At 43.9% G+C, this 14,956-nt stretch overlaps 2 protein-coding genes across 3 annotated transcripts; both read left to right on the top strand.

Annotated features, from left to right (window-relative positions):
* Nucleotides 1-1,558: 1,558 nt before the first annotated feature.
* LOC105019792 (gap junction beta-2 protein-like) lies at nucleotides 1,559-2,988 on the top strand. Its single transcript, XM_010886215.2, has 2 exons — nucleotides 1,559-2,043; nucleotides 2,643-2,988. The coding sequence occupies exons 1-2, from the start codon at nucleotides 1,559-1,561 to the stop codon at nucleotides 2,986-2,988; spliced, it is 831 nt and encodes a 276-aa protein (XP_010884517.1).
* Nucleotides 2,989-5,644: 2,656 nt separating this feature from the next.
* LOC105019767 (gap junction alpha-3 protein-like) lies at nucleotides 5,645-12,795 on the top strand. Of its 2 annotated transcripts, XM_020042200.3 has the most exons (4): nucleotides 5,645-5,885; nucleotides 7,311-7,373; nucleotides 8,200-8,384; nucleotides 8,556-12,795. In XM_020042200.3, the coding sequence occupies exons 3-4, from the start codon at nucleotides 8,316-8,318 to the stop codon at nucleotides 9,930-9,932; spliced, it is 1,446 nt and encodes a 481-aa protein (XP_019897759.2). In that variant the 5' UTR covers nucleotides 5,645-5,885; nucleotides 7,311-7,373; nucleotides 8,200-8,315; the 3' UTR covers nucleotides 9,933-12,795. The 2 variants fall into 2 exon arrangements, with proteins under 2 accessions (XP_019897759.2, XP_019897760.2); XM_020042201.3 differs by lacking the exons at nucleotides 5,645-5,885; nucleotides 7,311-7,373 and adding an exon at nucleotides 7,954-8,013.
* Nucleotides 12,796-14,956: the final 2,161 nt, after the last annotated feature.

Here is a 14,956-nt window from a genome sequence, read left to right as displayed (position 1 = left end):
CAAATCAGACAAAATCCATGGCTTTGGTTTCTCATACGTATCATCACCTTAAGGTTCACTCCAAGCGTGCAGCTACAGCTTGCGGCTCCAGAAACCAGCTACGCCCAGAAGTTGACGTCACATGGGTCTCACCGGTTAAATCACTTCACAGAGTCTCGCCCTGGACCGTCTCCTCCTGGACCCGTGTTTGACCACACTATGGCCGAGTGAATCAGGCAGAGGAAACCGGGCTTTTACATGGAAGTCCCATAAACCTCAGGAGAGAGGAAGGTGAGAGGAGCCATTTAAAGGTGTTCTTGATGGAATATGATGGAAGTGTTTTGGATTGTGGCATTTACCTGTGAAATGCATAGAAATAACAGAGTAACTTGACCCATTCTAATATTTTGTATTTAAGAGGCATTTGAACCCCTATGACAGAGGGTTCTCAAACCATGTTGAAGGAAACACCTGTTTCCACTTGTGGATGATATGTAGTTACATTTTCTGGTTTTATCACAGTTTACATATTTCATTTATTACATTTTCCTACCAACTACAGGAGAACCCTTTTTCAAGTATATTTTAATTTAACTGGATTGGAAAACCTATTTAAATAAGAACTATTAATCTAGAGGATTAGCACTCTTAAAAATCAAAGATTCAAGTCTCACATTCAAATAGATCCCTGTTTGAATTATGAATCAATTAATCAAATGTATTTTATAAAACCCTCTTTCACACCAGCAGTCACAAAGTGCTTACACAGCTACCTAAAACACCAAAGAGCAAGAAATAAAATGTTAAAGCAGAGTACGTCATTGGGTGGAGATTATAACAGGAGAGCAAGATGGGGTAAGACTCCCCCCAGAATCAATGTCTACTTACGGACATAAAATGACTCATTTGGGGAATATAATGTATATGGATGTACGTTCATGGGTACATATGTTCAAGTATGTTTTGGGTAACATTATAAATACTAAAATGTCAATAAATGTCTCCACTTGAAAGATTTTTGTTATGTGATTAAATATATTTCTTAGTAAAGGGGCATTTCACACCCATAATGGATTATATCTACTCAATGAACTTAGATCATTGGATGATCTTACTTAATTGGATTACACCTACAATGTTTTCTAAATTACAGAAGAAGTTTAACAATTAGATCAATAATTTTAATGGAATTACAGAGGAACTGGTTCAATAGTCATTACAATATAGACACTGCTGTAGTTGAGCAGAATACTGTACACAAGTTCTCTCTTTTTATCTGTCTCTAACTATCCCCCTTTATCTTTCTATCCACCACTCTGTCTCTCTTTTCTTTCTCGTTTCATTCCTATTCTCCTTCCTCTTTATTTAATTATCCGCCCTTCAACCTTTCTTCACTGTCAGTAGAGTGCGTGGTTTGTTCCTAGGGGTCAGCGAAGATCCAGCGGGTCTTGACTTCGGCCTCCTTTGTCTCCCTTCCCTCCAGCTCTCCCATCTTTAACCAAGTTCTCCCTGCCCCTCAACCTCCTCTGGTCCCTCCCCAGAGTAGAGGCGTGAGCTCTTGGCCAGCAGAGGAAGAGAGATGACCTGGGGGACCCTTTACGCCCAGCTAGCTGGTGTGAACCACCACTCCACCAGCCTGGGGAAAGTGTGGCTCTCTGTCCTCTTCATCTTCCGGGTCTCTGTGCTGGTCCTGGCAGCTGAGAGCGTGTGGGGGGACGAGCAGAGCGACTTTGTCTGCAACACCCTACAGCCGGGTTGCGAGAACGTTTGCTACGACCACTTCTTTCCCATGTCCCACATCCGCCTCTGGTGCCTGCAGCTCGTCTTCGTCTCGACGCCCGCCCTCCTCGTTGCCATGTACGTGGCCTACCGTAACCACGCCGACAAACGGCAGGTCCTACTGCGGGGTTCCGTCGCGGGAGACCGTCGCAGTGACAGGGCCCGGGCTGCCCAGGAAGCCGAGCTGGAGGGCCTGAGGAGGCGGAGGCTGCCGATCGCTGGGCGGCTGTGGTGGACGTACGCCTGTAGTCTGGTCGTCCGTCTGCTTTTCGAGGGAGGCTTTATGTACGCTTTGTAACTGACATTTGGCAACGGTGTGGTACAAAATGCTTTACGGCAGCTGTGGAGGCAGACGGTGTAGACAGAGAGACGGAGCAGGGTTTCCCCGTGCAGTTGCGGTTGGGTTACGTTTAGGTTTAGTTTGGGTTCTTCGAAAGAAACGGTTAGTTCTTCCTTTAGTGTTGCTCAAACGTTGTAACGGACCGCATGCTAAACAGCGTTCCGGCGCTCTCTGTTTGTAAGGGTTGGCCGTCTTTAATCCCACACCTATTTTAGTGACCCCCCCCTCTTGCAGGGGAGAGAAATAATTGGGGTTTTAGTGCTTATTTGCTTTAAAGGGACATAAGGTAGAATCCTGCCTCAATCACAATCCTGCCTTGAAATTCAAGACTGAATTGAAACAATAAAACAACTTGTTTCCTCCTCTTCTCTTTCCAAACAAGACCAAAATAGTATGGGATAGTCCAGGTTGGTTTAGAGTGGGAGGGATAGCATTGTGAGTGTTAAAAGCACCAACAAACCATCTAAATCAGGAGAGCATGTGCGGAAACACATGAACAATACCATCCGATCCTAATTTTTTCTTTGTCCACTTCATTCTTCAGGTATGCTCTCTATGTGTTGTACGATGGCTTCCAGATGCCTAGGTTGGTCCAGTGTGATCAGTGGCCCTGTCCCAACCTTGTGGATTGCTTTGTGTCCCGCCCCACAGAGAAAACCGTCTTCACCGTCTTCATGGCTTCCTCCTCCTGCATCTGCATGGCGCTCAACCTGGCTGAACTGGCCTATCTCATCGCCAAGGCCATCGTTGGCAGCCTGTCGTCAAAGCGTGAAGGGGGGAAACGCGAAGGGAAGGGGGCAAAGTGTTCTTCAACTTCAAACACAAAGATGCTGCAGCAGAACAGGAAGAATGAGGACGTATTGTTGTCTTGTTCACCTGGGTCCACCTGAAGAAAGACATTGTGAAGACTGGGGAGCTACAGACATGGGCTTAATGGACACGCTCTATATACTGCACGCACACACCCCATTGTAAATATGTTCTTCGGGGTTTATCTGGGGTTGGTTTTGCAGACACAGATTAAGACCTAGTCTAGGACTAAAAAAAACAAGCTCAATGGATTTTTTTATAAAACTTTTTTTTTTGTCCTAGACTAGGCTTAATCTGTGTCTGCGAAACCGGCCCCTAAAGAATACTAATCTCTGGAACCTTGCTTCAGTCATACATGTGGTCACTTCGCCATCTAGTGGCCAATATTTACAAATTTGCCTGGACACAGGCTTAAGCCTACAGAAACACGGACACACACATACACATACACAGACACATACATACAAACATGCATTACATGCCACACAGACTGAAAGATTGAGATACAGAAAAAGCAAAGGAACGAGATAAAAAGAGGAAGAAAGAAAGACAGTTTGCATTGCTTTTGTAGAATTATGAGGTTGAAGAGACAACAATGAAGAAACAACACTATAGCCTTCACAGTACTATGAGTGAAGGCTTAGCACACCCCAACATTGTGAGAATTTGGAAATCTCCCAAAATAAAAACCAATATTTTATATACTCAAAAAAATGACACGTTTTAGAAATATAGCATTTTAGTTGGGCGGTGTTGGGTGTTTAGTGGTTTTCCAATCACTGTGGTTGTTATAATGGGCCTGAGGAAACACATCCAAGGACCTGATGAGATACGTTTGACAACAACAGGTAAAATGCCCTGGTTTAGAATTGCAGCATACATTTACAATATGTATATACTGCACATTGCAAACCCTGCCCAAATGGTAAATAGAAATGTTGTTCTGTTTATTATTCTATTTTAAAACACTAACACTCCAAATCCATAAATGTAAGGTGAAATTAGTTTTTTGTAGAGAAAGATTTGTAAGAAGTTTTTTTTGCATAAGTATTCAGCACCTGTAATGTGGAAACTTCCAGTTTAAACAGATTGGAAAAATCTGCCTGAAAAGAAAGATGACTATAATAATCGCCCGTTGTAGGCCTATTCAAAATATGAGAAGAAAAATTAAGTATTTATTTAACAAACTAAATGAATAAACAATTTGGTTAATTTTTGATTAAGTTTTCAAATGTTGTTGTGTCTTGATCATGCTCCATGGGGTTATTCACAGCATTAGAAATATGTTGAAACCATGTGAGTGCCACAATCATTGCCTCCCGCTACAAATGTTGTGAACATAATTTAATTTATGTATATTTTACATTTTGAGAGTCTTTGGAAACTCTAAATGGTCATCCATGCCATCCTGTTTTATTGAGGTGTACATTTCAGGCAACACACAGGCTTCCCTCCCTTTGTCATCCATCAACCAGGGAAAGGCCAGACAAAAGACAAATGACATACGACACAATAGGTTGTTGACCTTCAAATCAACCAATAGCTATAAAAAGACAACTACTCTCCTGAAAATATTGATCGCTACTATTAGGACAAAAATTAAGAAATGGAAAACAAATGGAAATGTGATGAACATGCCTGGGAGTGGATGCATGTGTATTTTGCCACCACAAACTGTGAGAAAGATGTTTCAAGTGGCATGAAATTTTCAAGGATCACAGTTTGAGAATAACAGATGTTTATTATTTTCGGCTCACCAAGTCTCCAGAATTATAATTAGACGCCACCTCAATGCCAAGTTATCTGGAAGGCTTGCCAGAAAAAAGTATTTGGTGTCACCAAACCACAACATAAGCCCCTGGAATGTATTAAATGTCATTGAAATTTGATTGGAACATGGTTTTTGGAAGGTTAAATTTAGCTTTTTGTTGATAAACACCAGAGTTGGGTTTATCGTAAAAGGGTCCATGGTAATTCAGAAAACAATCACTGTGATGTGAAGTACAGTATTGGAGTGGATCTGTGATGGTGTGGGGCTATTTGGATTTCAAAGGCCTTGGAAACCTTGAGGTGAGCTGAGGATGAGAGTCCACAAGCAAAGACGAAGGAAGGATCTGGAGATTTCTTGTATGGAGGAATGGTCACAAATCCCTTCCTACTGAGCATTCTCCCACCACATCAATGAAATGTTTTCATAGATGTTTGTGTTTATAATATTTACCTTTCATGCTATATAGCACTGTTTAGTACGTAAATACTGTGTATAATGACATTTTCAAATATTAATAAAGGTGTGTCGTATGATGTCTAGATAAGTGTAACAAAATTAAATGTATGAAATGCTGAAGCAAAATATCACAACAAAATATCAAAAAAGTTGAAGGGGTGTAGACTTTCTGTTGGCACAGTGTATTAAGTGCACATTTTCAGATGTAAAAGAGATATAAAAGAGGAACATCTAGTCCTAAAGTTTAACAAATGTGCTGTTCTTCAATACTAGTCAAGGCCTAAATTTCCCTCTGGGAGTCGAGACCCAACACGGCAACATTGTAGCCCTGGTGTGAAAGTTTGGACATTCACAGAGGGGACGCTCCCATAGAGCAGGGTTGCAGGGTTGAGTCGGGGTGACGTATGGGGGGGCGCCCCCCCCCCCCCCCCCCCCCATCCGCCCCCCACTCACGCGTGCACTCATGCATGGTCACACAATGTGACAGCAGCGATGGCTGGGCACTGGACGCAGCCGCTGCGCTTTGCGGGACCCCATCTCCAGGTTCCACACGCACCCTTAGAATAGCCTCGCTGTTCTCCCCCTCGCGCTCTCTTTTTCTTTCTCTCTCTCTCTCTATCTCTGTCTTTTGCTCGCTCTCTACCTCTCGCACACACCTGGCATCGAACCCCCGGGGGAGAAAAGAAGAGAACGTAGAACGCGACGCTTCCGGACAAAAAGTTTATGGCCGGCCGCTTTCAAAGGAGATTGGTAAGCTGTCAGGGCTGTGAGGATTTGGGAAGTGGGAGGGAAGGGGGAAGGGGAGGGATCTTTTTTACCTGAGAAGGTCTATATCATTTTCCAACCCTTTCAAAATATGGATAGCTTCAGTGAACTTTGGAAATTGCTTCAAGTGGCCATAAGCTTGGTTAGCATATCCATTCACCCTGTCCTTATCCTTTTTTTTTTGGGAACGGAAAGTAGACACTTTTACGCATGAAAAGTTCAATGCGAGTGATGTTCACTCGGCCTATCTTTCAAACAATTACTTTTTAAATAGGTCTTCTGTTAGCAAATCTGCCGTTGCAAATGGTTTATTTTTCAAATAGCTTGGGTCATTGGTCAAAACGTCAAACGGTGGGGCTGATTGAACACAATGCCATTGATCTGTCAATAGCCCGTACCAATGGGCACAATGCGCATCTGGCAGCTTCTCTATTGTCAGATGGGACAGACGGTATTTCATCGAGCCAAAACCTCAAAAGGATCCACATAATGTAGAGCTCGACACATACTGTCATAGAGGAATATTGCACCAGTATGATAGCGTGTTAATGAGTAGCTTAGGGCAAGCATGAGCGAACGAAGGAATCATTTCTTTCAATAAATACTGAACTGTATAATTCCAATGATTTAAGCTAATATGGGCTAAATACACTAAGTCAAAGACTTTGATACTTATGATCATTATAGATTTTACAGTAACATCCTGATTGTAAAAACATGGGAAAAATAGGCCCTTGTTTATAGAGTTGGCTAAACTTTATTTTAAACTGCAGTTCATGACAGGAAATAATGCAGCTTGGGGTCAGTTTTTGGAATCTGTGCATTGGTGAGATAGGACCCAGTAGTTGCATATGAGTCATTCCAGGGGAAAATATTTCCCCTCATCAGCAGTTCTATGTTCTGATGAGCCCAGCATTCGTTCATTATGTACTCATTCAGACTGCCACAGATGGTCAACCATTGGAACTTGCTTGCCCAGCAACACACAGACAGGCCTACAGATCGATATTAGTCTATATTCCTTTATTAAAATCTGTTTTTCAAAACAAACTTAAAATATGTCTGTCGGTGCTGTGACATGCATAGGGCTTACAGTTCAACATTGTCTGGCCTAGTAGAAACCCTGACATATACTCCTTTAACAGAGAAATTTACTTTTTTGGGGAATGTGATGAAGGCTTTGGACATTGAAAACATGATCATGTTTTTTTGGCTGGTTGGCTTATAGAAGTTGATATAAGTGGGGAAACTTTTTTCAAGATTATTGTTGCACTCTGAGAAGTCTGTATGTTGTAAGTTGCTTGTACGTTAAGAATAGTCCAAATGGCTCATGTAAACATATTTATATGAATGTATTTTTATTACTATATCATGTCCTTCATAACTAGAAGTATTCCTTTCTGCTTCCAGGTACTGTATTTCTTTTGAGGCACTAGTCGATGGATTTATCACTCACAATACAACAACATTTTAGTAAGTCCATTGTCTTTCATTGCATTTTAATGTTATTTTGCGTTTGCGGATATCTGGTTCTGTTTTCATCTGGCTTGCAATGTGTTCAGAAGTTGTTGTGGGCATTGGTCTGGGTACAGAACGATAGAACTGACAAAGTTGGGAAAAGATTTCCTTTAATTGCTGATGATGATTCTAATATGCCTTTAAAAAGCATAATGGCGGCTCTTAGGATATTCTTTATCTGAGCGTCTAATCTCAGTCTCCAGTTCTGTGATTGCGGAATGTAGAAGATAAAAATCTATCTCGTCTGGCAGCTCGAGATCACACCATTTTGTTACTCCCAAATTACTCTGGGGGTCGGTCGGTGTCTAGAGGAAACTTGTTGTACAGAGGCCTCCGTTTCTGTTCTGAACTATGTTCAGTGGGTGGCCGCGTTGAAGAACAGAAAAGATATGTCCCCTTATTGTAACTGCAACCCACTGTCCCCTTCAGTGCCAAACAAATTGTCTATGAGTGTGAGCAGGGGTGACGTAACTTCACAGAGTGATAGTGTGTGCCCACACTGTGTCTGTCAGTGTGCACGTGTGTGTAATGTAACAGCGAGTTTGTTCATTTCATGGGTTCAAACCAGAGGCCCACTCCCGTCATTTTTGTTTTGGTATCTGTCCCTGAACACTCTGATTTTTATTGTCTTCTTTCCTCACATCCCTCTGTCATTTTCCCTCATCCTTCCCTATTATCTCCCCATGGCAGTTGTTACTCATCCATGCATGTGCGCTGTCCCTCCCTCTCTCTCTCTGTTTCTGTGTTCTGTCCCCACCTCTCCCCTCCCTGTTCTCTCTAGTTTACACCTACTAGCCCCTGCTCATCGACCCCAGCCTCTCCTCCACCCAGGCCTCTCCCAGTTGCTACTCACCCCAGGCTGTGCTGTCTCTCCCCAGGCTAGAAATCGTGTGAAGCATGGGTGACTGGAGCTTTCTGGGGCGGCTGCTGGAGAACGCTCAAGAACACTCCACCGTGATTGGCAAGGTGACCGATCAGCTGAAACATGAGCGCGATTTATTCAATTGAAAATGAAGTGTGGATGTTGCGTTTTATGCATTTGAATTTGGATGTACTTTATACCCCTTTTGTTCCATCACACCTGTGGCTTCTTATTCAGGCCCCCTATGTACTGATGATGTGTCCCTGTGTCCCCAGGTCTGGTTGACAGTTCTCTTCATATTCCGTATACTCGTCTTGGGGGCGGCTGCGGAGGAGGTGTGGGGTGACGAGCAGTCTGACTTCACCTGCAACACCCAGCAGCCCGGTTGCGAGAACGTGTGTTACGACGAAGCGTTCCCCATCTCGCACATCCGCTTCTGGGTGCTGCAGATCATCTTCGTGTCCACACCCACCCTCATCTACCTGGGCCACGTGCTGCACATCGTCCGCATGGAGGAGAAGCGCCGCGAGAAGGAGGAAGAGCTGAGGAAGGCCAGCCGGCACCTGGAGGAGAGGGACCCGCTGTACAGGAACGGCGACGGAGGAGGAAGCAGAGGAGGAGGTAGAGGGAAAAAGGAGAAGCCTCCAATCAGAGATGAGCACGGTAAAATCCGCATACGGGGGGCTCTCCTGCGCACGTACGTCTTCAATATTATCTTCAAGACGTTGTTTGAGGTGGGCTTCATCCTGGGCCAGTACTTCCTGTATGGATTCCAGCTCAGGCCCCTGTATAAGTGTGGGCGCTGGCCCTGCCCCAACACAGTGGACTGCTTTATCTCCCGTCCCACCGAGAAGACAATCTTCATCATCTTCATGCTGGTGGTGGCCTGCGTCTCACTGCTGCTCAACCTGCTGGAGATATACCACCTGGGGTGGAAGAAGGTGAAGCAGGGGGTCACCAACGAGTTTGCCCCCGACCGCATGTCGCTCCCCCTGGCCAGAGACGAGGCGGTCGAGTCCAACATGATACAAGACGGGGTTGCCCGCCCGGCCCTGAACTGCCTGCCTACGTATGGCGGCGTGAATGTGGTGTACCAGCCGAACGAGCAGGCCAACGCCATGGCTACCTCATCCGAGCAGCAGGTGCCGGCGGAGCTCAAGATGGACCCGTTCCAGGAAGACTTCCTGCTGGAGGCTCCACCCACATCCTTCTACGGCAGCGAGGGCGGCGGCAGCCACCAGCACCTGGCAGTGGAGCAGAACTGGGCCAACACGGCCGCGGAGCGGCAGACTCTCGACGCGGCCAAGTCCTCCTTCTACCCTCCTGCTCCCTCCTCTCCTTCACCCTCCTCCTCTTCCCCCACCTCCTCCTATCCTGACCAGGAGCAGTCGTCCCTTCACCCGGACGCCGCCCCTCCAATACCCGACTCCCGTTCCTCCACCCTCCCCCTGGGGGAGTCGAGAAGGAGCCAGGAGCACCAGCTTCCGGAAGAGGTGGAAGAGGCGACACCGCCGACACCGCTTGACGACGTAATGGTCACCCGGGTGGAGATGCACGAGCCGCCCGTTGTCATGGCGGGGGACACCCGTAGGCTGAGCAGGGCCAGCAAGACCAGCAGCGTTCGCGCCCGGCCTGACGACCTCGCCGTGTAACACACACACACACGCGTTTACACTCTCACACACACACCTACACACATTCACACCGTCACATACATACACAAGCAGACCCTTATCCAACACCGCGCCCCGCTGCCTCTGGGTTCTAAACAGGCTACGATTACCAGGCGCTAAATGTTGTTTGAAGTACAGAGGTGACATGGGAGAGATCAGGGCTCTGGAGGCGGGATGCCCTTGATATTAGTCTCTATAAAAAAAAGTTCCTTTATCTGGAGATGCAATCCATGAGGTGAGGCCTAACTGGGTGCTTCACGGTTCTGAGTTGCCAACGTGTGTGAAGAAGGCACACAGTCACAGTTTGCAGAGAACATGCGATGAAAGGGTTAGAGATATTGGACTAACTAGTTTGGGAGGTTAGTGGCATTTCAGATGAATATAATTCAGCATTGTTTTATTTCTTTTTTGATGGGAGACATCCGAAGAGAGGTTTGCACTTTTGTTTCCCCCCACCCCCCACTTTCTTTTTTTTTCTGGTGATGAACCCTTTACGATGAAGAAGGTGTGGCCTATAGTCTCTTCCTAGTGGCTGTCTGTCAGCCTCGTGGCTGTCTGTCTCTCTGCCTCGTGGCTGTCTGTCTGTCCATTCCATGCTCACCTTGCCTATTAAGCTCAATGAAGAGAGGGATGCTCTGACGATGTGGCACAGCGGGGAGAGAGGGGTTTGGGTACCTGGGTAGCACTTTAATAAATGACTAGATATTTACATACAAATGACATATTCATTACACAATAATAACCTATCAATTACTTGTAAAAAAACACCACTAGGCACCTTTTGGTACCAAGTACTTAGCAGTTTACACGCTAATAACATGTTATGTACCATGTAATACCAGGTCAATACCAGTGTAGACAGCAGCTGGGAGCTGTAGTGTGTAGCCTTACCAGCGTGTATCTTCTGCCCACGTTACCACTGAGAACCCAACCTGAGGTCTTTAGGCTCCACATGCTTTGTGTGTGTGTACACGTTTGTGCGCGTGCGTGTGTGTGTACAACGTGTGTGTGCGCGCCGGATACAGCATCAAGTCTCGTTTCAATGTTTCCAAAAACATTTATGCAGTTACATCAGGGTAAATTATATATATGTAAATATAATACATAAGTATATATACGGTATACAATATTATACATATAGAATTATGACTTATAAAAACCAATACTGACGCTTGTGTTTGCAGTGTGTTAACAAAGTGTGTGTCCTCATCGTAAATAAATTCAGCAGATTAAAGACTGCCGGGGCCCACTGGTATTTGGTATGGGATTAGTTTCAGCATAGCGCTCAGCTAGTTATTGTAGAGTAGGCCATAGTATTGCTAGAAGGTAGATTGATAAGCAATAGGATTTAAAGCAATTAGATTTCTTTGTTTGTAACTGGATCATAACAGCAATATTAACAGGAATGTGCATTTCCCTGTTCTTTTTTTAAAACTCCTGCCAGTTATTTTTTAACCAGAAAAATGGCTCATAACATGCAGTTGTATTTATTTTTAGGTATCCGGTTCTGTTTTCCCAAATTCAGTTCCTTTAGTTGTCATCTAACATTCAGGAAAGAGGATAGCAAGAACACAATGTTTTGATTTTGTGTTTGTTTTAAACAAGGGTCAATTTTGTTACTGTGAAACTACAACTCACAACAATTGGCCAATGGGCTTTTAAACCCATAACTTTTAACATTGTTATGATGAAATCACATGTTATCCTACCACGACTTAGGGTGTCCTCCCTCAAGCAACATGAAGCCGGGGCACTTCAATTTTGGCACTTAAAATAAAAACAGATAGTTGGGATTCTCACAGTATATTTGAGCATTGTACAAAGGCTGTTTCCCCCCTAAACTATTCTCCGGCTCTTCCTTCCTTTTCTCTTTTTCGCTCTCTCTACACACACATACAAACATATAGGGGTATATTTAGGGATGGAGGGGGTTTAAACTAATACTGTCAATGCTCTTGCTGTGCGCTGCTGTATGTTGTGTGAACATGCCTTGAGAATCAGGTCTGCTGTAAGTTGCGTTACATTTTGCCACACAAAATAAAATCCAAGTGCCTCAAATCCTTTTAAAAACTATTGGGTACAGGATTATATTATTTCTATAGTTCCTTCAGGAGGTGGATATATCAACCATTCATTCTACAGGTGACTGGATCTGTGACGTTGTAATCCTAAATGCCAAAATCCAATAATTAGGTCAGCAGTCCACCAAAGAGAGAAAAACTAAAATGCCAACCAAACAAATTTTGTCAAGAGTTGTTGAAAGAGTACTGTTAACTTACAATTTCTGCTGAGAAAAAGTTTTTATAACCTTGTTGTTTTTCGGTTGTTTATTAAAGTTTATACTCTTTAGTATGTAGATAAAGATTTGCACAGTTTAGACAGAATGCTGTTCTAAGACAATTATAGCAGTAGAAGAGATACAATAGTGAAGGACATCTCACAAAAAAGGATGTCTGGATATTTTTTAAAGTATTTATATTTATGAGATAATTAAAAAAGAAAACAAACTCAAAATTTGATTTTGAAAATAGTATTGATTGTTTTTTGTCTTAAATTGATTGGTGAGGTGTTTGGCTAGGTTAAAGTTCTACACCACTGTTGTGTCCTGCACCCCCACCCACCCTTTGGAAAACTGACATTTTGTTGGACTTTTGGAATCTCTGGTGTGGAGCCAGATGTAATTGGCCAGTGAGGCAGGGAAGGAGATTTAGACACGCTCAGAGCAGATATACCCATTGTGAAATCACTGTCTATGAAGAGAAGTGCCTTGTGTCTCACCTTTTGTAAGAACATGTTGATGTAAATGTTCATTTACCTCAAATGTTTACAAAAATGTTACTGAATAAACTTTTTGTACCATCTAACTTATCAGCCTGGGTGTTTTATTGGGTGAAAGGAAATAAGCTGTAAAGGGGGGAGAGAGGAAACGTGTCCAAATGAGGGTTGGAAGAGATGTGAGCAAACAGAAATAAGCACATGGTTTTCACAGTGTGGCAAGGAACATCCATCAAAACTTAATATAGTTACCATATAACATGCTGTAGCTAGCCTATCTATCAGTCCGTAACCAACTACAGTGGACAACAGTTGGGTGTGATTTAATTTGCTGTACTGAAGAAAAGATAGTTGGGGATGTCTTGAACTAAGAAAGGAAGATATTGATCCTTCGACAATTACAATTAAAACGTGAAGTATATTCCAGTTTCACCTCACTTTCTTCTCATGTCCCTTTCCTTACATCCACTCTACATTTCTTTATCCACCCATTAATCCATCCCCATCAGACTTCCCTCAAAGCCCCACCCTGTCCTGAACTCAATCCCTCCACCCCTCATCACCTCTTTCTTTCTTTCCCTCCCCGCACCCCCCCCCCCTCTCTCTCTCTCTGTCCTGTTGTTTTATCATGGCCACATTAGTTCATATGATGTGATTGACAGAGGATTGCCTGGTTAATCGCAGGCTATAGTTCCTCCCTGGCCGCTGGCCTCCCCAGCAGGCCTATATCCCACTGACCCTGCTGAGAGCAGCACTTTCATTATGCCCCATGAAAGCACAGGGGATTGAGCCCTAACAAAAAAACGAATTGGGGTGAAAAGTCTGCCCCACCCCGGTCTCTCAGCCACAAGCCTGACTGTGTGTGTGATTCTGACTTAACTATATAACAGGGACACAAATGTCCCCAAACTGTTGCAAAATCAGAAGAAGTTGACTAACGGGGACATTGTAATGCAGTTAAGTCGGAATCAACAGTTTGGGGACATTTCAGTCCATGTTATATAGTTAAGTCAGAATCACACACATAGAAATTGACAAAACAAACAAGATATTTGGGGTAACAGGGAGCTGTCCAACAACTTTGGCCAATCACCAAGCTACTGTAAATGCCTACCACTAGTTGTACCAATAGTTTCATCCAGCTTTTGCTGATCCAGGACCAGGTTACTACCACCTTAAGTTAAAGGGGAAACAAAACAGATTTGAAATCAGTGTCAAAGGGCATTTTAGTTCATCCTAATCCCAACGATGAAGTCAACTGTCATAGATCACAACGAAGGTGGAGGAGGACAATTCGGGAAATGACTGGGCACCCCCTTTTGGAGCAGATTTAAACTGCATGGCCCAGTGGCATGCTATGTAAATCTGTGGTTTTTCTGGCTCAGACAAGATGGGGAAATTAAGAACAGTTGGGCATCATAACTCTGCCACAACCTGTCTAAGGCAGCCCCACAATGGGGGGAATAAGCTGGCTTTTTATTTCCGTCTACCTTTATACTTTTCACACCCCATAAGAGATAGGATGTCATTTGAGACATGATGTCGGAGGGTTTCACTGCCAGGCATGTGTGTCTGTCTGGTTTCCAGCAACCATGACATCCTTTCTGTCATCACAATGGGCAAAAATGTGGCTACAGGACCCTTCCGTTGTGTTGAGGTCCGTGGATGCCATCCTCATCACATGACCAGTCTCAGACATCCAGTACAAAGGGATCACCCCATGAACCCCTTCCCTCCACTTTAACCCCATATTGTGTGTGTGTGTGTGTGTGTGTGTGTGTGTGTGTGTGTGTGTGTGTGTGTGTGTGTGATTGTGTGTGTATGTGCACATGCTTGCCAGGAGCAGACATTACAGAGTACTGTAGCTATTTGTTAAAAGATGTTTATTAAAATACCTTAAACACTCTAGCTGTGTGATGCTTTGAACACTTTGTGAACAGTTGTGTCTCATCGCCTAGAGATGGAATTTGACAAAATAATACTGTTTAACAGCCTTGGCCATGTACATAGGCTTACAGTGTGTGGACTCCTGGAGATCTTTGTATTTTTCTTGAATGATTGAATGTGATATGCACTCTAAAATTATATGGTGTGTGTTTTTCATCCACAATAAGGGAATAAAAAAGGGAACACTTTTTTAATGCTCAGGGTGGAAAAAAAATATTTTTGACTTGTGGGTTATGCTTAGAGTAAAAGTTATAATTGTGATTGGGGTTGTAATTATGATT

Source organism: Esox lucius, chromosome 22 (genome assembly GCF_011004845.1).
Source record: "Esox lucius isolate fEsoLuc1 chromosome 22, fEsoLuc1.pri, whole genome shotgun sequence".
NCBI classification, from domain to species: domain Eukaryota; kingdom Metazoa; phylum Chordata; class Actinopteri; order Esociformes; family Esocidae; genus Esox; species Esox lucius.
Note: the sequence above shows the minus strand (reverse complement) of the source record. Positions and strands in the feature narration are given on the sequence as shown.